The sequence below is a fragment of the Lingula anatina genome, chromosome 1 (assembly GCF_051362555.1).
Source record: "Lingula anatina isolate TDL-2025a chromosome 1, LinAna3.0, whole genome shotgun sequence".
NCBI classification, from domain to species: Eukaryota; Metazoa; Brachiopoda; class Lingulata; order Lingulida; family Lingulidae; genus Lingula; species Lingula anatina.
In genome coordinates, this window is record NC_141767.1 from 21,904,185 (window position 1) to 21,924,395 (window position 20,211).

Sequence of the window (20,211 nt, forward strand, 5' to 3'; positions counted from 1 at the left end):
TAATTTTGAAATGCTTCAAGAAAAAGTCTCAGGAGATTAAGTTCATGACAGAACTGCTTCTGTATTTAGTTTATATTAACTTGTATTGGTTTTCACAATTGCAGACCAAACTATGTTTTATCTGCTTGCATATAAAGTATTCAATGAGAAAATATAACAGATGGGAATGCATTTTGAACATATTAAGCTAAAGATACTGTAAACAAATGTTTAAACTGTTCATACATTTTGGTGTACTATACAATGTCAGGGATCAGGTTGGAACTCGCCTGGAGTGGGATATTTTATCCCACTGGAAATGAAGCAGTGGGATATTTTGCCTATGAGTGGGATTTTTTGGTAATCATGTTTTAATACCTTTGATGGTCATCAATATTGTATTACTAGAGGTAAATTACATATTTATAACAATAAACATTGATATTTTATTCAATCTGAATGTTCACTCCTTATAATCAAAGGTTAAACTGGCATAATCATAAAAATATTTAAAAAAATTCAACTTCATAAATATCACAGCACTTGCTTAATACTGTTTACTTGCAAAATAAAATATCCAGTTAAAATAAGGATTCTTTTATGTCATCTGCAACCTCACCGCAATGTCACTCTTAGCAATTCAGAAACCCGAAGTCGAATATTTTTCTGCAGGTCATGTGATTGGTGGTAGGATAATGGCTGATCACATGACTGGAAAACCATCCTATAGCAACGACTTCTACGGCCTGTTTCAACACACTGATATTTATCTTTTAGATAAACACTTTTTATTAAGTCACCTGCAATACCTCGTATTATGTCATACATGTCCAACTCATTCTGCTCAAAATCACAATCAACTTTTTCCCAGAAACTCATGTCGTGACAATATACGGGAGGATATAAACTTAACTCCTTTCCATCATGAACCAGACTATAAATCCCTTTGTCCAATGACCACAACAGTCTACTGTCTGGGAGAGAAAACAAAAACACAGCTAAAATATCCAATTCAATGACTGCCACCTCCAATGTCCTGTCCTCCACCGTCACTGTCCCAAAATAGCTTACCACACTAGTGGTGCCCCCTGCTGTCAATGAAATCAGCATGACACTTACTGTTGTATCAAAATATGCCAGCATACATGTGCAGATAGAGCAGTTAGAATCATATTTTTCAACAAGGATATTAGAAATACTATTCCCACATAAATTTTGAATAATGCATTTCACATCTAATACTCCAGTCCTGTCACAAGCTACGAGTGTTTGATGCCCCACAGGGAGTCTACATTCAGCAATAGGTGTTCTGTGACACACAGTGCCAGATATAACATTGACAACCCCTGGTTTCACCGATGAAACTATATTAAAAAGGTGCTCCAGGAGATTGCTCCTCATCACTGAAGTCTGCCCTTGTAATTCATTCTTTTCTTTGGAAAGGCTACAACTTACAGGAACACCACCTGGTGACTTCTCACCTGTGTGAACCTGTTGTGTTGTCAAATCATCACTTCCCATACTGTCACCCACTAGTGTACAATCATATGCTGTATAATGGCAACTTTTAATGCTGTTTGTGTCATATTTTACTAACATGCTGTCAGCTGATTCTAATGGAAAGATGGACACTTCCTGGTGCTGTCTTTGCAACTGATGAAGCAGACGTGTGTAGGTATCATATATTGGGTGGCCTTCTTCCTTCAATACTTGCCTGGTCAAAAATCAAAATTACTTGTATGTTTAGTACTGATCAATGATACAAAAAATTTTACTGAGGATATTTTTTAAAAATTTTACAAGACTAATATTTTATTCTTTATAAACAGTTTATGCATAAAAACTACAATGAACACAATTGATTCCCAGATGCACTGTAATAACTGCATTTAAGGATTTTATTCATCTTACCTGGCCACTTTCAGCTTTATGTAGTCTCCACATTCTCCATTTACACAGAAAGGCACACAGGTCTTACTCTGATGTAACCTTGTCATGTCTATTGCTGGACGAGAGAATACATGGACAACAGCACCTTCATGGTGGAAACCCTTATCCTGACTCCTAGAATACAGAAGTAAACAGATGCAAATATACAAGTATGCAGCACACCATTCAGCACACTAAAGCAACTGTTAGTGGAAAAAATTATACATTGAAATCAAACATTGGCCCTTTTCTTACTTCATAAAATGCCTCTTTGAATTTCAAGATATAGTTTTTTTCCTGCTCCTCCAAATTTTGAACTGAATGATTTCATACTTCATACTTGTCAGAGGGCAGAATCCTCTGACAAGCTAAAATTTTAATAAATGCATTTAGACAATTCACCTAAAACCTGTGCTACTGTATTCAGGGTAGTCTTCAGCATGGAAGATTTCTGCCTTACGAAGAATTAATCCTGCATAGGTTGCCATAGCAACAACTTGCCATGTATCATGCCACTCTCTCATTGGTTGATCTAGAGGCGTGCCACCCTGACCTTTGCACAGAGAAACCATGATCTCTCCATCTTCTGCCAGTACAGTGACAGCGCTGGAAGATAAGGAAATCTTTCGAACTGACTTTTATTTCTCTCTTGAATTAAATCAAATAACATTTAAATTATAAGGGCCTGTCACGAAACATTTGATCACCACTTTTAAATAGATATCAACAAACAGGCTTATATACTGAGTAGTATTATTTATTCAGTGAAAGGATTCAAGTCAAGATACTCACTGTTAGCGAGAACATGCACAATGCAACCTTTAATTTTACATTGCCTTGTTTGGGAAAAATGATAACTTGGCCTAAAACCCTTACAAACCTGCAGAAGAATTCTTTGAGTAAAAGTCTGTTTTTCTTGATGTTCGACTTCCCTCCAATATGGGGAAAGTTGAAGATGATTCTGCTGAACCTTCTGCTCCCAATGACTGGGTTAGCCTGCAGACATCTTCCATCAACATTGTACAGAACCAACACACCTGAAAACAAAACCATCACAAGTTCAGCAGTTGAAGACTGTAAAGGAATAGTATCTTGTTATTTAGTAAAATTAGGCCATTAAAAAAAAGAACCTGTACATTATCACCATTTTTACCAAGTGGATTCTGAACAAAAGTCTTCAAAATATATTTATTAACTTAATTTTATCATACTCTTTTCTTTAAACTCACCATATAAGGCAATTATAGACCTCAGTTAATGATAAAATATTATATGTCAAACTTGGTGAGATAGCATACAGGCCTGTAGCCAGAAATTCCAAAGGGGAGGTTCTTTTTCTAAAAAAATGGACCTTTTACCATAAAAACTTGCCAAGATCAAATTTTACCCAGAGCGGACCTTTTCCGAGCAAAAGGGGCAGTACTTCCGACCCCCCCCCCCCCGAACCCCTCCTGACTAAGGGCCTGGTATATCAAAGTATTCACCAGAACTAAAATATAAAAACTCATACTACTTGTTAAAACCTGCAACCTGGCATAGACTGATACACTTAATTGGTGAAACACTTAACAACAATAGACTGAAGGTGAGGTGATGTGAAGTGATATTTCTTATCCCCTCTATATTAATAATGGAATGCCTCCCATGTACGTAAATGTACCCAATGTAATGCCCTCATTTCTACACATGGAATGTATGTCTTTACCACGTTCTTCCACACACTTTCTATCCACTTAGGACTCTTGATTGTATTCATTGCTTTCTTAATTAGGGTGTGCTTATTCCAGAAAAGAGGGGAAGTAGAGGCAGGCAGGCCATCTCCATTCATTATGAACTAGATAATATGTTTTCAATATACTAGAACACTGACTCCTTACACATCAATTACAGCAGTAAAATGAAAGTGACATTGTAAAGAAATTGAACAACTGTCTTAATAGTGAGAAATAAGACAGCATACCAGTAGTCATGCAGTTTGGAATGTGCACTGGACCCTTGTACCAGTATATATTTCTTGTGTATATATATTACATGTATTATATGATATGATATTATTGAATGATATTTTTCTAGAATGGTCTGAACAGTGTTAAAAGTACTACTATACTTCCCTGGCATTGTATAGTAGTACTACAATGCAATAGTACCGGTATATGGAGTATATACATGTACATTTGTACATGTACCCCTATTTGTATTGCATGATCCAAACCATTGTTAACAGCACGTTATTCACATGGCACACACTGCACAACACACACCCCACGTTGTATCCGCCACATGCGTGCTTAATACAAGTCACTCGAGCCACGTGAATATAAAACACACGTTGTCAATATATGCGTGTTGTTCACACGTGCACTACAGACACGTGCAACGCGTCGGCTCCGGTCGTGTTGGTATGTTTACCTGTGTTTCTCAAGTGATTCACGTTTTTCTCTGCCTGTTTGTGTTTGGTTATTGTCTCCTCACTTTCATAACTTGTTGATACTATATCACATTGGACAAAATGTCTCTGGTAGGCAACAGAGAAAGAGAAATCCCCTTCCCCAACAAGCAGAATGTCTCCATGACATGGACAATTCATGTTGCAGCATTGCAGCGGATGAGATATATCGTCAAGTATTGTCACAGCTAACACAATGTGTGTTGGCATTGGCATTGTGGTATTGTTGAACTCTTTGAAAAGGTGAATTCTTTGCACAGCAATTTGCTTTAAAGTAAATCGCGTGTTTCATACTGTTTACTCGGCACTCATTTACATTTTCTTATTTGCTTTAAAAAACTGCCAAAATGCACGCCTAGACCATATTTTAAACAGCAATTTGTTTGGTCCACTTCTGTAATCACCCTCTTTGCGCGTTTTATTTTTCTTTTTCACAATTTCTGTGTTTTAAAATGTTTTAAACGTAGAATTTTTTAGTAAATTGAAGCTAATCAACTACAAAGCATGCTTTATTGAGCTTAAAATAATTGTCTTTGCAACCTCGCGAAAAGACCTCGGATTGCAGTTTGAAAGATTGAAGACCGTAGGCTACGATTTAAATCTTATGTCTGTAGCTCAATCTGAATCCTACACTCATTGTAAACATTAATTGTCTGAACTGTCAGTGGGATGCTATTGATTTTATGGCCAATTTTATCCACTTCACCAGATGGCCTAGATATAAAAAGATTCTTGATGACAACTTATCCACGTGGCACGCCAATCTTTCAAACAATAAACAGCAATGGATCAATGATAAGACGTGTCAAAGACCTGGGTTTAATGAATACCACCCGCGTTGGACAAGAATTTAACTAAAAAACGTCCCCACACGGTACTTATGGCTTGTATCATTTCTTGCTGCAGTCTCGTGCTAAAAGTGGGCTTATCCCATCTGAACAACATTTCGACACACAAATTTTTTTAAATCCTTTATTGCTGTCAAATGACAAGGAATATTTTATGACATAGGCCTATGGCAGTTTGCCAATATGCCTATTGCATTAAAATTAATCCTGCTTGTTTGTTTCTTGGTTTTATTGCCAAAAATGTCTAAATGTCACCGTTATCAAATGTACGTTTTGATTTAGGAAAACATTTTCGATGGGACCGTTCATGAGAATAATATTGTAATAACTCTTCCAATTTCCTTTGCACATAACCTATTTTTTTATATTTCAAAGGAATTTTACACCCTTTAAGGGAAAATGAAATCAATTTTCCTGGCCAGAAAGCGCATTTTACATATAGTAAAAACGCAAGGAATGCATGGAGTGTTCACCTGACTTGAAAACCCTAAAAACGAATGGGATATACGAATACTTCGGAAGGATGTTTGTGAATAAGTACTACAAAATTGTCTTGGTCGTTATAAGAACAATTCATTTATAACATTTTTTCGCAAAAATCCCGCAAACTTCAACATGAATAGCAAATATATAAATGTTCACACGATATCAATAAAATTGTATATAAATACATGCTGCCTAAGAACACGCTTGAAAAACTAAGGCATCTTCTTAACCTGTTCAAAACCGCTAATCTTAACTTCCTGCTGGCAAATGCCAGAACACACTGCCTTGTCACAGATACGACATGTGGTTTTCACCTGCCTATGAAATGCATTCAACAACAAAGTCTGAATTCTTCTGAAAATCACCAAGGGATCTTTTGTCTCTTTACAGTCTCTAAACCAGATTAATCGAATATCAAATAATCCTAAAATCCAGTCTTGGAATCCAAGATGATGCATTGAGTCATACGTAAAATCGTTTAGGGATCTCTTTCCAACAGTTCGTGGGCATGTCTGTTTTGACTTAGATAAGAAGTATAACAGGAAAATACACGATACGCCTTCGAGAGTTATATCACAATGAAAAAAAAACTGTTATTAAGACCATATACACTTGGTCCAGATAGTGTTGGGAGAGAAAGACGGGTATTAAGACAGGGAGCTGAGGGTCAGAGTAAGGCACGACGAATCACAGACCGGGACTTTAGGCGTGCAATACAATACAGAAATGTATCTCATTGTGACCAGTACAGTTCGAACAAATATACATGTCAAGTACACATCAACGCAATATCAAGTGAAAGTCATGCAAATGTCATGAATGTAAATTCTTCCTTGGTAATTCTTTTTATGAGAGATCAATACTCTGACGCTTCCTGTAAATTTTACGAAATAGCACACAAAAAATATCACCTTAAGCATTTGGCTTAATCCACTGTTTACCAAAGAGAAAAGGAACACAGTCACCCATGTGCATTTATCTTAACGCAATTTCAGAAATATCTGTTATCCTTCGAGTTTATCAATTTATCCAACCCAACAGGTCCTGAAAAAGGGAGGGGCCATCCCATCATGTCAAAATAAAGCATTCATTTTCGTTCATTTCCTCTCTTTTGTAATCTGTCTTGTTCACACTTTGTGATTATAAATAAATATCCATCTTGTTAAAAGTGGTTCCTCGTCATTGTAAATTTTAGATCTAGATCAGAGAATTAACCACAGCACTAAGACATTCTTGCAGCAAAGTTGCCAAGCTGTAATTCCACTTGAACCATCGTTTACAGTGTTTTTACTTGTTATATTTCTATGTCTGTCCCATCGTCGTCAGTGACGGAGTGACACACTGGCCGACTGTACATACTGAGCCGGGACACATTCAAAGCCAGACGTCGCTCGGCTTCTCGCTGTTTAGAAACTGGAACTGACATGGCGTGCGCAGGGATATGCTGGGAACGTGATACAGTATGAGGTGCTGGGTAAGTGTCCCGTTTCTCATAATGTATTTTTTCAAAATGCTCCATGTTTTTATCACTTGGTACACATGTCTCTTTAGACTTGTCTAATTTGTAGCCTGCGTTTTTACACACAGTGTTATAGCAATCAGTGTTTACGTGTGATGCTGTTGGCTCATCGACACTTTCACTTGGCTTGGTGTAACCCTCTGTCTCAGTTAAATGTTTGGTTTCACGAAGCGACATATACTTCGGAAACTCGAATACAGTATCCAAATGTGACGAGTTGGACGATAGTGGCGTCAGTTTATTTGCTTCATCTGAGTTATCAATGCTGTACTCCTCAACGATGTCTAACGGGTAGACCCTAAAATCTGCATCGGAGTCATTGTAAGGCATCCGGTTCTTTGACAGTCGAGCCTCAGATCTTTTGTACGAGTTCGAAGGCCACGTGTTGAAGGCTTTGCTCTGCTGGCGAAGCTTCTCCATTTCTTTTATATGAAGCATCAAGTATCTGTCGGTTCTGTTATTCTTGACGTGAGAAAATATCAGGAGAATAATGGAGAAGCCAAAGATAAGTACGACAGCAACTACATAGTACAGAGCACCGGCGTCGTCCTTCAAGTCTTTTGGTTTGAGAGTGGAATTGTAGAGCGGGTTATCGGTGGTCTTAAACGGAATTTGGAATGTAAGGTTCCCATACTCCATCTCTCTCTTTTCTATCTGAAAATATAGAATGCATATATATTTTTTAATTATCAAATATTATATAGTATGAAGCGAATGCTGAAATATTTCGCTCTATTGTCAAAACACGCTGAACTCTTTTTCTCTCTAGTATCCTTTCTGTTTTCTCCCTTGAAGGCATGCAAGACAATCTTTATTATAATTAACACACATGAATGACAATGTAAATATTGATTTACGGATGCATTGAGTATCGCAAGATCACTAGGCAGAAAGAATATATTCTGAAGGGATTTTTAACCCATATCTCTCCGAGCAATAACCCGGTGTGGCAAGATTAAATTAAGCGTTGCGTACTTAAATGCACAGGATTAAGCCTATTCCATCGAACTCGTTTCCTTCCAGAGAAACTACCGGTATAGTGCATGGATTGAGCGGAGACAGATGACTGGTGAACTGTCAGAAAATACTTTTAGACCCCAACCCGAAATTCAGTCACACATGGGTCCACAGATGTTTAAACGACGCACAATATTTATGATTTTGGACAAAACATTGGCGATTTACATATACACCTGTACACCTGTTGTAGATCATCATCTTGTTATAATCTAGTTCTTTGACGTCACCATGTCCTATCCTGGAAGTTAAAACGTCCGGTACCTTGATTGCATTGTGCATGGTTTGAGGTTATCCCTCACGTGGTGTTGGAAAACGTGTCACGTGTGAAGGAAGGATCGAGAAAGATATGGTGTAAAAATATCAGCATATCGAAACAGCTAAACTAAAATGGGAAATGACAGTTGTTTTAGAAACTGGTCTATACCGACTCATTTCACCATTGTTCTAAATTTGTTCTTAGACATTAAGGACCAAATATATTGCTTGATCGCATTTTCGACCATTCGAGCTTATGACTCACAGATAATAATGATGGTTCTGACAAATGAAGCCTATTATTTTAATAATAACATCTGATATGATTAAGGTAACATCTGATATGCGTGTTTTTATTTTCTTTTAATAATACAAGATAGTACGATTCTTAATTAAAGACAGCCATTATCAGAGTCATTACAGTCGTACAGGTTCACATAGAGGATTTAAGCACAATGTACCTGAGGTCGTTATTCCTACACAAATGCGCCATAAAACATTTTCAGTTAGTTTCATTTAGTTTACAAGCCGAAAAAAGCCGATATTTCACAATAAAAACATTGTAAACAACTACATAGGAATATAAAATATTCTGTTTTACCACAAAAACGGCAGTTATAGCTATTATTCTGATACCTGAGCTTGTCATCAGACCACGTTACCTCCATAGATGACTATTTTCTGTAATAATCTCTTAAAAAAACAGGGACTAACTTTGAGTGTAGAAATGGATTCCTTAGCTATTGATAAGTATGGGAAAATTGTTGTTTACCCCAAGAAAATTCATTCTTTGGCCAAAACGAACAGTTATTGTCCCTTTAATTAATAAAGTATACATGACCTAGGGTGGTCAAAATGTTTTTACATCTAAGTTACGTTTGTAGAAATACACAGCGTTATAGATAGGCAATGTTTGACATAACAGCGATCGCAAATATAGTAAAAATATATAGGTTTCCATTTAGCATCCATGCGACCTGACACTACAGTGTACGTCCTGCCAGACTCATTTAGCTCAATGATTCCATTAAACTATATTGTGTGATTATAGGCCTAGTGTGATCTAGTGTGGCACTGACAGCTATAAAGAACACTTTCCGTGTAGTTACCACAGGGCAATAAACCTCCAGTAACGTCTACTGCGCACACTTCGGTACAAACGGAAGTCAAATAGCCGCGGTGGGTTTTATATTATCTACTCTTTGATCATTGTTCTTACAAAATGATTTTTTTTAGGTCTAGACGTAATATATCTCCCAGTCCTATGGTATAAATACTCACTTTTAACTGAAAATCGACTTCTAGCAGCACAGCTTTAGTTCCTATGACATGCTCATGTCAGAGTCGGGTTTAGACCCGATCTCATTTGTTCTATAGAGATCACTGCGATTTTCGTCCAGCAAACAATACACCACGCTCTTCCAATTCTAGTCGAGTTGCTGACTGATGTTACTGGCGCGGTGTCAGGTCGCAAGTCCCTAACTGTGACAGAAATTGGTCCATCGCTGTCTAAATTCTACCATTTTGTGTAAGATATGAGTCAACATTCAACAAGATGTTTTAGCGATATGTACTTAAACGTACATAAATTCCCTAAATTCTCATTTGATATTTGATGCATATATTGTGGACAAGGGTTCATTAAAAATTAATTATTGTTGAGAATAAGGCCTGTTGGAAACGGCAGCCACTTTCACAATGGAGCCATATTTCAGACAGTATTATATATTGCGTTATACATGGCGTGAAGCTTATTCGTCTATTGAAAACAACATGTTCATGTCATCACAATATATCGTCACTAATCGGTGGCGCGTCAACCGTATAATAGTCTCGACAGTCTAAATGACATCCATTACAGCGAAATGTGTGCAAGCCATCGAGATTAGGAGTTGGTCTAGATCTTGTTTTGAAGCTGTGTTTACTGAGACAGCCACCGTCAATTTGACTGCCATGCGGTGTTGCGTAAATCTATTGATTAGTTAATTATCACATTTTGCCTGTCTGCTCCTAGTTGTAGCACTGGGCACTGATTTTTTTTGTGCTGACTCAAGCAAAACCAGCATTTGTCAAGTCTGAGAGTTGTTGCCTTTCTGCTAATTTTTATTTTTTGCTTCCTGGAAATGTGTTTCGTGGTTTAGTGTCTTCAGAAACGATTTACCTTTTTTCATTATTATACAAAAAGACATGGAAAATGTATATTACCGTGTTTTGTGGTTCTGTTTTATTTCTTCTTTCTTGTCGATTTTATTTTATACGTGGTGTTGGTCGTTTCTTTTCGAATTTTTGCAATACTTATCACACTGAGGTTTTCAGTTCGCTTTGGTTAATACACGCCAACGTACAGAACGTATGTGAGTCTGATTATATTGTGTAACGTATTTTATTGACTAATTTGGCAACTGCTTATCAATTTGAACCCCAAAACTCATTCTGCAAGCAACTCTTTCCACATTATAAAGTTGTCTCTTTGCTAAGTTGTACGTCCCACCTTGGTTAAGTGATAATTAGTCAACTATATAAGTATATTACATCCTGACGCTCATGTTCGTAGCTAGGCTATGGTAAACCAGGCTATTTAGAAACCTGACATCGGTGCCATTTATATTTAATGACAATGCGGGTCGTAAAACCATAAGTTTCTTACACAGACATTGGCATTTTTAATCGGTTTCTGTTTCCAGGCAGGCGTTATTTTCAGGCAGTTGTCATTAATTCTCATTTGTTTGTTTAATAGTCTTTTGAGTAAAACAAATTGGTCAAATGATACTAAACTTTATTTCGGTTTTAGCATTTAGCGGGGTTGATCATTTATAGACATTGCCATATGGGACATACGCCATCTATCCCGCTATCACGCATACTCTCCACTAATGGATTGGCATCATAATAAGTATGAATGGAATGTAGGGAATTGAAATATATAAATCTTTTTTCAACTGTTTTTCTTTTTTTTTTTTTTTTTTTTTTTTGTACATTTTAAAGATCATTCATACAATAATGCTATAGTGTCCATGTGTACTACACAGTGCTCACAGTGATTGCTGATTCAGCTACATGGAACTAAATGCGCTATTTGTAAGCAAATCCACCCACACGAATTAATCGACTAATTGCAGTAACACACGGATCTAGGACATAAGATTGCATGCTGTATTCATTTTCTATATTGTTTGAGCGCAACGCCAGTATTCACGATGATTCATCCCCAAGAAATCTCAATAACAGAATAAACGAGCCTTATAGGGCCTACCAATTAATTATTTGAGAGATAGGATTGAATTCAACTGTAAAACAAAGCCTCACAGAATCGATAAACTTACCTTGAATAATTTCTCATGACGCAATTATTTAATAGTTTCAGGTAGTGGAAAATCGATTAGACTGCTAATATATCTGTTTGCAATACCAACTTGAAATATGTTGTATGTAAAATATGTTGTATATAATAATAAGAAATCTATTATCACTGTAAAGCACATGAAATATCTTTACAACGGTCTATGCACAAATCTAATATAAGAGTTTTTACAACGCACTCCATATTTTATCGACAGCACTGATTAAGACGACATTCATAGGGATATTTGCTTTTTAAAAGTATGGGCTAAAATGGTAATCACACAGGCATATTTTAATGAATATTGGAATTTTGATATCCGTTTGTGAAACGACTTACCTGTAGATAAAATCAAACGAGAGTTAGTCCTTGTTTCTAAAGTGCGCTTTGCCTTTATGATACACAACTATATAATCTAAGATTTCCCTATCTTCTCGAAGCCATCTATAGACATCTGTATCATGTTTACTGCGAAATAAAACTGAGAGTTTCCAAATGACAGATCCGATTCCTCAGCACACACACCGCCAACAATGGCCGACCATACAAATGGCGTTTCTTTTTTCCTGGTTTATAATCTTTTTGTTGCCTAGATACAAGCGTCACACAAGGCGTTTCATTTCATCCTATTCAGCAAATGACAAAGTTGTCAAAATTAGTTCAAGAGACACTGAAGATGCCAATGTTACCACCATTGTTCTGCATCACACCATCTGAAGTGTCCAGCAAGTGGCCCAAATGTCAATATGAAAACAGATGAATAAATACGTCACATTCAATCTGAATTCTATGTTGAAATACGATTTTTTTCATTTTTCGCGGAATCGATGACAATGTGTCGACATCGGGTAAAGCACAACCTCTAAATGATTTGTGTCAATTAACTTGTCAGTACTTGTTGTTCGAGGCCAAACTAAACGCGGCTTGAAAAATGATACATGTTTCACCACACGAACACAAAGTGGTGACCTGCGTTACAAGAGAAAATCAAAGACCATCTACCGAACTGCAGAAGTCGTTGAGAAGCTTCACAATAATGCGCAGGAATCTACATTATTTGTCTCATTAAGGAACCAGTATTTCATCTCTGGAAGTAATAACTTACTGTCCGAAGACCATCCCTCTGTTTTCGAAAGTATAATGGAGAAAGGCTATTTGTCTAGATGAAGATGATTATATCCTAGATCTGGCTGGCGCTGCAGACGAAGCTTTGCTGATTAATGATTACGCTCAATGAGTGTTGCAGCGCTGAACAGTTTATGGAAGAATAATTGATTCATTTGACTAATTCGGTATTTCCCTGATGTTTCAGTGTGAAAGCTAAACAGAAAGAGATATACTATTTCTGGTATTAGCAGCTCTTTGACTGCAGAATAATCTTACACATATATATAGTAATTCTTCTTGCAGCGTTTATAAAATACACGTGTCCATCTATAATGAAAAATGTCTCACAGGGGTAAATACCCATTGTTTTTGTATTTATCTGGGGTTGTTCCGTCTTTCCTAGAAATCCAAATGTGCGTCGTTTATCCCTAAATGCAATGTCAGCTTATCCTAGTGTCTTGTTAGTGATCACAGCCAAGCGATTGCGTGTTTCTGTCTCAAGAAAACTCGTTGAGAATACATGTAGGTCTAAATAAAATTGGCCTGGCCTGATCCCATCCTGTTTTATTCAACAAAATGTGGCTTGTCTAATAAGTTTAATACCTGGAGATGATACATTTCTCCATCAATATTAAAAGGGGAGCTGTAGTCAGATGCCGATCCAGGATTATTTGAAGGGGGGGGGGGGGGGGGAACGGAACGTCAGGCTTTGAATGCGAAGCCGACCATCGCCCCCTTGGTGTGGGGTTCGGGGCTTGTTCAAGGGCCCTAATTTTTTTTGGTGTTTTTGGAGAGCAAACAGTGCCCTTTGGTACCGTTTAGAACTATGATTTAGCTAGTCAAATTTCTAATTTCAAAAGGGGAATATTGGTGTGATATATTTTTCAGAAACCGAGGTGGGGGTTGGGACCCCCCTGACCCCCCCTCTAAATCCGCCATTGTGTAGTGTAAAAAGAATCTGTTACTCCACGTTAAAACAATCTGAGTTCGACAGCAATATGGTGTTTTCTATAGGCCGGGGTTAATGCCATTAGTGCTCGGCCGTCATTTTGTCCTGAAATCTCTGTATTTCTACGTCTATCTCTTAAACTTAATTGCCCAATTTTTACGAAGAAAAAGGTGGACTTCAAACAAAATTTAGAAAAATGATGCAGTTAATTCATTGTTACACCCGTTATCGACATTTTTTTTTTTTTTTTTTTTTTTTTTTTTTTTTTTTTTTTTTTTTGATTACAGATTATTGTGACACACGGAATGGTCCGCACAGTTTTATAGAGTTATGCCCAGACTGAGGTACCTTCACAGAGGCAACGCCCAATGAATCTTACCACCAGGATACAGGACTCACCGTCCTTACGGATATACTGCTGCAACGAAACAAAGACCATCCATTCCGTTCAGAATGAGGGACAAATTGCCACCAGAACGCTTGGCGACCATGGTCGTTTATGAATAGAACACTGAAACCGCGTGGTTTTCTTTAATGAAGTCAGATTTCACCTGTACTGTTTAAGTAGTCAAAGTAGAGTTAACAGACATCCTGAAGACGCCTATGGCGAAGCATGTGCCGCGTCTAGAGTGACTAGGGTCATTGACAGCATCGGTATTTGGAGTAGATAACCCATTGGTGCCAAAACACCAATGGTGGTCATCTATGAAAACCTACACCACATCAGATACAGGAATAATCTGGGCACCACTCGACTGCCATTTGATAGGGGGCACCTTATGAACAATTTAATTTTGCACGGTGAAAATGCCGGTTCATACAGACCACATTTAATCGCAGATAACTTACAGAGCCAAGGGAATGAGTAGCTACCTTGGCCATCAAGATTGCCAGATTTGAACCACATAGACAACCTGTGGGTAGGTCATTACTCTTCGGATCAACGACCTACTTTTCCTACAACAAAACTGAACCAAATTGGACAAGTTTTGACCGGTGCCTGGGATCTTATTCCAGATTAAACTCTAAAAACCTACCCCGAGGAATGCCTTGACGCTTGAGAGCCCTGGTAGTGGCCAGATGAGGTCAGACGCACCAGCGACCGTAGCTGTGACTAGACACTGACATGAGGATCTTGCCCATGTGTCTGAACATTTGACAGCCTTGCTGCTTTGTTTTTAATTCACATTTGTCACTCCACTGCATTAATGCATTCTTACCAGGTTTTAACATATCCTTGGTTCTTAAAAGAGCAAAGTATTCCATTGGTGTGTGTTTGTGTGTGTGTGTGTGTGTGTGTGTGTGTGTGTGTGTGTGTGTTGGATCCGCCTTTGTGTTATTGGAAACGTATGGGTAGGGGATGCATCCCCCTCATCTCATTTACATGTAGTTAAAGGAAAGACAGATCGAATATATAAAACGGTGCATGTAAGAAAAGGGCCACTGCCTAATCTGTTCGACCGCAAATTAAGTGCATTTAATGCATAATGGACAGGCTGGCAACGCTCTTGATGTACCGTATAATATGATATCATTCGTGTTAGTTACAGCCTCAGTGATTAACATGCAGCCGGAGCATAATGCATTAATACGTTTCTTAATAGATTGGATAGATAAATCGATTTACATGAAATCACGTTAAACCTCCTGCAGTGAAAATGATACGACTTACAGCTTTTTTTCCCTGGGGAAAGTGATCGGTTAATTTCCTCTTCTTTCCTTTCTCTGAGAACTACATCTTTGGCGGCATCCGTCTCGTTCTATTCATTAAAACTGTTGCCAGGCAACCAAAGTGATGTTATTGTAGGCTTTCCTTTGTCACCCTCAGCGCCGAGCTGGAGAATCTATATGGCTAACTTTGCATTTCCTAAGTTCAAACTCGTTTATTGTAAATCTTTTAAAGAAAATCCATGAACAATAGTCATAAGAAACAGGTGTATGTCAATTTGTTGGTAATTGTAGGAAGTCATTAAGTATGTGAGTCAAGGGAACTGATTAATTTGTATATTTATATACAGACCTAATTAGACCTGTCGATCCATAGATAATTTCCGAACTTTTTTATTAAAAGATGCTTTTCACCCTACTGGAGTGGTAAATTGTAGTTTGCGTTTTATGTGATATTTGGTATTTTGGTCCCCAACAACTGCTGATCACTGCTGGGAATCGTAAAAACAAATATCCAAGAAGAAGTTTGACACCAAAATCAAAATGTAAGATACAAGCTTTTGAATTTTTTTTTCTTTTCTCAGAATGACCTTTTAAGTCATACAGTGGGCATTTGACCTTCATATAACAAAAATCAAAATTTCCTGGAAATTGCAACACTTTGCCCTGATTCACCGAGTTTAACCACATCCAATACCGGGCACAGAATTACGATTCATAAGCGCGCTTTTGAATTCTAGATTCTAGTTTTTGAATCTCCTTTGTAATGGAAACTGGGACATGTGGGTTTAATGCGTAACGCTAAAAATTAGTGATAGTAAATTTCTCAACTTTTTTAAAATATATAGTAAATTTCTCAACTGTTTAACAGAGGATATAGATTACTGATAAAGGAAACATTGCTGAAATTTCCAAGAAAAAATTGCTGTATAAAGGCCTACAGCTTGTGTGCCTTTCAACTTCCGTCAGTAAGAGATAGCCCACGCGGGACAGTATGCGATAACTTGTTTGGGTTGTGTTCCAGAAGTTTGCATGGACTTTGGCTGTCTGACAAAAGTTTACTTTCCCAACACTTTGCTGGGAAATGTCAAACTCGGTGAGTGGGTCAAATGAAAGTGTGCCTGCGCTTCGCCACTGTCTGGACTACATATTCGACATCACACCTCGAAATTTGTACACAGTCGTGATGAAGTCCGAACTCGTGCTGTGCTTTATGTTTGTGCTGCTTTTATCTGTAGGGCGTGGAATAACCGGCAACACTTTACACCCTTCAGAAAGTCTTGCCCACGCCCTGGGATTAAAAAATCCCAACCCTCATAGGCCTGCAAACAACGCGTTGCCCCACGTGTACATGGAATATCTGTACGAAGAAATGGACAAGGGAAGGATCCCCGTGGCGACTGTATCCAGTTACAGAGCAAACCCAGGTGAGACTCGCAGTACTGTACATATGAAACTTTAACTGTAATATCATTAATTTTATTAAAAGTGTCTGTTAATGTTTAAACAATATTAACGAACTTATATAGTTTGGAGTCCAAAAATATTTAAAGGGATAACAACTCTTAATTTTGGCGAGAAAAGTGCCATTAAACGGATTTTCTTTGGGTAATCGACGGTGATTTTCCCATAGTTACCAATGTTTGATGAATCCGTTTCAACATTCAAGGTTGGACGATGCTTTTTTTTTTTCAAATGTTTATTTTTTTATGTACGAAGCGAAGTCATCTATAAGGGACCACATTGTCCGATTTTGGTGGGCAAATGGAATTTATTATATTTCTATGTATTGTGAACAATGTGTTTATTGTGGAATTTTAAATTATATATGAAGAGTAGTTTTCCCTTTAAATATAATACTCTTTGGAGTGAGTTTGTAAATTAAGTATTCAGACACACAGAATGTTTTCATGCGATATTCAATGTTGTGATATCATAACTATATGCATGTTTCCAATGCATTTTTACACTAACCATGCATTTTAACCATGCATGCATTTTTCCAACCAAACCTTACTTTGCTTAAAATGATATTTTGATAGTAAATCCATTACTAATGAGGGACGCATCATATCTAGGAGACAAAAGAACGATATCTTTCAAATGTAAAAAAACTTTAAAAACACAAAGCTTTCAAGAAATGTCTCGAAAACAAAGGAGTACTTTTAATATTTTATATTTTGGGATACCTTTGAGTTTGGAGGTCGATAGAGTGATGATCACTAGACAGATCACTAGAACTCATGGATCACTCACTGATCACTCATGGTTTTTACACTCAAATCCCACAAACGCTCATGTTAGACAGTATGCAGAGAATGAAACATCAAGGTGATTGACCGATATTATCCCCCCTTATTCTTTTTGCTGTGAAGAGTTGTTTTGATAATATATTGTTCTATTCATGGGGGATATGGCGTGATCTTATCACCAAAGAGCAAGTTCAAGTTCAGGTCAAAATTTTCACTCGTACAAATAGGGTGACATTCAGGGGGCAATGGAATATTTTAGCGTGCCAAGAGAACATACAAAGACAGGAGGAAAAAATACAAGAGAAAATGATGTAGTCTTAGTTTCTATATATAATAGTAAATGACATATTTTTACTTTGAAAAATGATAGCAATTTGGGATTGTCAGAAAATAGGACGAAAGATGTTATTAGTATAAATGCGATGATATTGAATCGTGCGGCTATTCACGTTTGAATTGGACAGTTTGTTTTGTTAGTTAACATGACGAGGATACTCTATTTCTTATGGAATTTAAAGGAGGGGTGTTCTTTTGTTGTTTTTAGCTTGGCCAACAAGACTGTTCCACTTCAAGCCGCGGTCCTGGCCTTGGAACACAAAGTTGACCGCTGTCCACTTGGCCTTATCTACGTGCTACACACCCCGCTCCATAGTGTCAGCAAACGGACACCAGGTGTCGTCAACGACCGTAATTACGCAGACGACAAAGCCGATACCCTTTCTCGTCTTGGACATTTCTGAAATTGCGAAACAATTTAACAACTCTACCAGCAATTCAATAAACGTGGAAATCACTGGTTTACAAATAAACCTTGCATGTGCCGGTAGAGAAAATGGTGTTATGAAAGAAGCATCGAAAGCACCACTTCTGGTGGTGTTCTCCACTCCAAGCGACGCCGACAACAAGAATAAACCCCGATCTCTTATTAGACACAAGCGCGGATTTCCAGATGTCATCCCTACGTCAGTTTTTGAGATAGATTCAAAAACCATGACAACGGCTTGTAAACGTCACGAATGGTATCTCAGTTTGGCCGAGCTGAACTGGGGCGGCCTGATCATAAGACCTACGGGCTATTACGCCAATTATTGTGCCGGGTCCTGCTCTGCGCCTCTTTTGCCCGCTGTCTCTGTCAACGGCAGCAACCACGCTTTCGTGAAAGCCATGTATCAAAGGATGACGTCAGAGGTGAGCGCGCGTACTGTGTCTCACTGCGTTCCAGTATCGTTCAGTCACATCAGCGTGCTCTATTACGACAGCGACAATGATTTGATCATTAAGAGAATCCCCGAAATGGCGGTCAACGAGTGCGGATGTCTATAATATTTTAGTGATGCCTTGCAGTGGCACTGTAAATTTCTTTTACAATTTGAGTGAAATCATTTGGACTTTGAATGTGTTAGCTGTGTACTTGACTCAACCAGACAGCTACATTTATGTCACCAAGCTCTTTAAACTATGGACATTGTAGGCGTTTTCTGCACTTCAAATCTGGTGCACTTAGAAAGCAAGCAGGAAAGCATTCACTTGGGGTGTACATTAAAGTAGAAAATACGTCGGTGCAGTTAAAAAAAGACAAGGCATAATAGCCTAAACATTAGTCAGCAGATTAAGGTTTTCGTCTTTTATCAATCATTGCACCGGGGTACTAGTCGACAGATAAGTTGTACATCTCTTTTATGTCAAGGTAATGGTAAAGGCTTTTTAGCAATACGTAAATGAATATAGCTAATCCCTGGCTTCCTCTGTTATAACTGTTTGCAGCTGGAAACTTGGATACGCAATTGGCATTTTGTAAGGAAAGCTATGCATATCCTATTCACAATACAAGAACAATCATCAAAATCCCTTTTCTGAAAAAAAGGGGGTGCTTTCTATTTCTGCAGCATCAAAACAAATCCATGGGCGTAGTTGTTTTGGGCAACTACGCCCAAAACAACTACGCCCATGGATTTGTTTTGATGCTGCAGAAATACAAATCCATGGGCGTAGTTGTTTTGGGCAACCCAACGCGTTCGACTGTCTCCAAAACAAAATCATTATCGTCACTCTCATAATTTGGTGAGTTATAAAATACCTCCTTATCATTTGATACATGTAGTTGATGGTGCTTGTATTGCGGTCAACAAGTGTTGCACAATGTCTGTATCGTTTTACAAGCCTGTTTTGACACTGATCTTCACTGACTTGACACTTTTGTCACATGGTTTGCATGATGACTGAACTCCCCTCAAAGTCTGATGTCCTATCAAACATTGGAATGTTGATTTTATTCATCCCGTTTTTATAAACATGGTCCATGTACTTCGGTAATGATAATGATACCCGGTCAACTGCCCTTCTTGCAACAATAAATAAATAAAAGAATAAATTAATAATTTACAAAAATGCTATAATTAGTTGTACAAATGCT

At 37.8% G+C, this 20,211-nt stretch overlaps 3 protein-coding genes across 5 annotated transcripts; 1 reads left to right on the top strand and 2 right to left on the bottom strand.

The window, feature by feature from the left end:
• On the bottom strand, positions 1-4,514 carry LOC106178471 (ferredoxin-fold anticodon-binding domain-containing protein 1). The gene is made up of 5 exons (XM_013561661.2): positions 4,318-4,514; positions 2,789-2,945; positions 2,311-2,514; positions 1,891-2,043; positions 1-1,693 (listed from the first exon to the last, which is right to left on the bottom strand). The coding sequence occupies exons 1-5, from the start codon at positions 4,493-4,495 to the stop codon at positions 595-597; spliced, it is 1,791 nt and encodes a 596-aa protein (XP_013417115.2). The 5' UTR covers positions 4,496-4,514; the 3' UTR covers positions 1-594.
• Positions 4,515-5,759: 1,245 nt separating this feature from the next.
• LOC106178479 (uncharacterized) lies at positions 5,760-13,063 on the bottom strand. Of its 3 annotated transcripts, none has more exons than XM_013561673.2 (2): positions 12,162-13,063; positions 5,760-7,861 (listed from the first exon to the last, which is right to left on the bottom strand). In XM_013561673.2, the coding sequence occupies exon 2, from the start codon at positions 7,844-7,846 to the stop codon at positions 6,983-6,985; it is 864 nt and encodes a 287-aa protein (XP_013417127.2). In that variant the 5' UTR covers positions 7,847-7,861; positions 12,162-13,063; the 3' UTR covers positions 5,760-6,982. The 3 variants fall into 3 exon arrangements, with proteins under 3 accessions (XP_013417127.2, XP_013417125.2, XP_013417128.2); XM_013561671.2 differs by lacking the exon at positions 12,162-13,063 and adding an exon at positions 9,764-10,013; XM_013561674.2 differs by lacking the exon at positions 12,162-13,063 and adding an exon at positions 8,183-8,491.
• Positions 13,064-16,059: 2,996 nt separating this feature from the next.
• Positions 16,060-19,683, top strand: LOC147764106 (bone morphogenetic protein 5-like). Its single transcript, XM_086998879.1, has 2 exons — positions 16,060-16,973; positions 18,343-19,683. The coding sequence occupies exons 1-2, from the start codon at positions 16,631-16,633 to the stop codon at positions 19,119-19,121; spliced, it is 1,122 nt and encodes a 373-aa protein (XP_086855005.1). The 5' UTR covers positions 16,060-16,630; the 3' UTR covers positions 19,122-19,683.
• The last annotated feature ends 528 nt before the right edge of the window (positions 19,684-20,211 follow it).

Coding starts and splice junctions, on each gene's coding strand:
- LOC106178471 (XM_013561661.2), bottom strand. CDS start 4,495: ATGAATTGTCCATGTCATGGAGACATTCTGCTTGTTGGGGAAGGGGAT. Junction 2,946..4,317: donor GAATCACTTGAGAAACACAG/GTAAACATACCA, acceptor TTTTGTTTTCAG/GTGTGTTGGTTCTGTACAAT. Junction 1,694..1,890: donor ATAAAGCTGAAAGTGGCCAG/GTAAGATGAATA, acceptor ATTTTTGACCAG/GCAAGTATTGAAGGAAGAAG.
- LOC106178479 (XM_013561673.2), bottom strand. CDS start 7,846: ATGGAGTATGGGAACCTTACATTCCAAATTCCGTTTAAGACCACCGAT.
- LOC147764106 (XM_086998879.1), top strand. CDS start 16,631: ATGTCAAACTCGGTGAGTGGGTCAAATGAAAGTGTGCCTGCGCTTCGC. Junction 16,974..18,342: donor CAGTTACAGAGCAAACCCAG/GTGAGACTCGCA, acceptor TGTTGTTTTTAG/CTTGGCCAACAAGACTGTTC.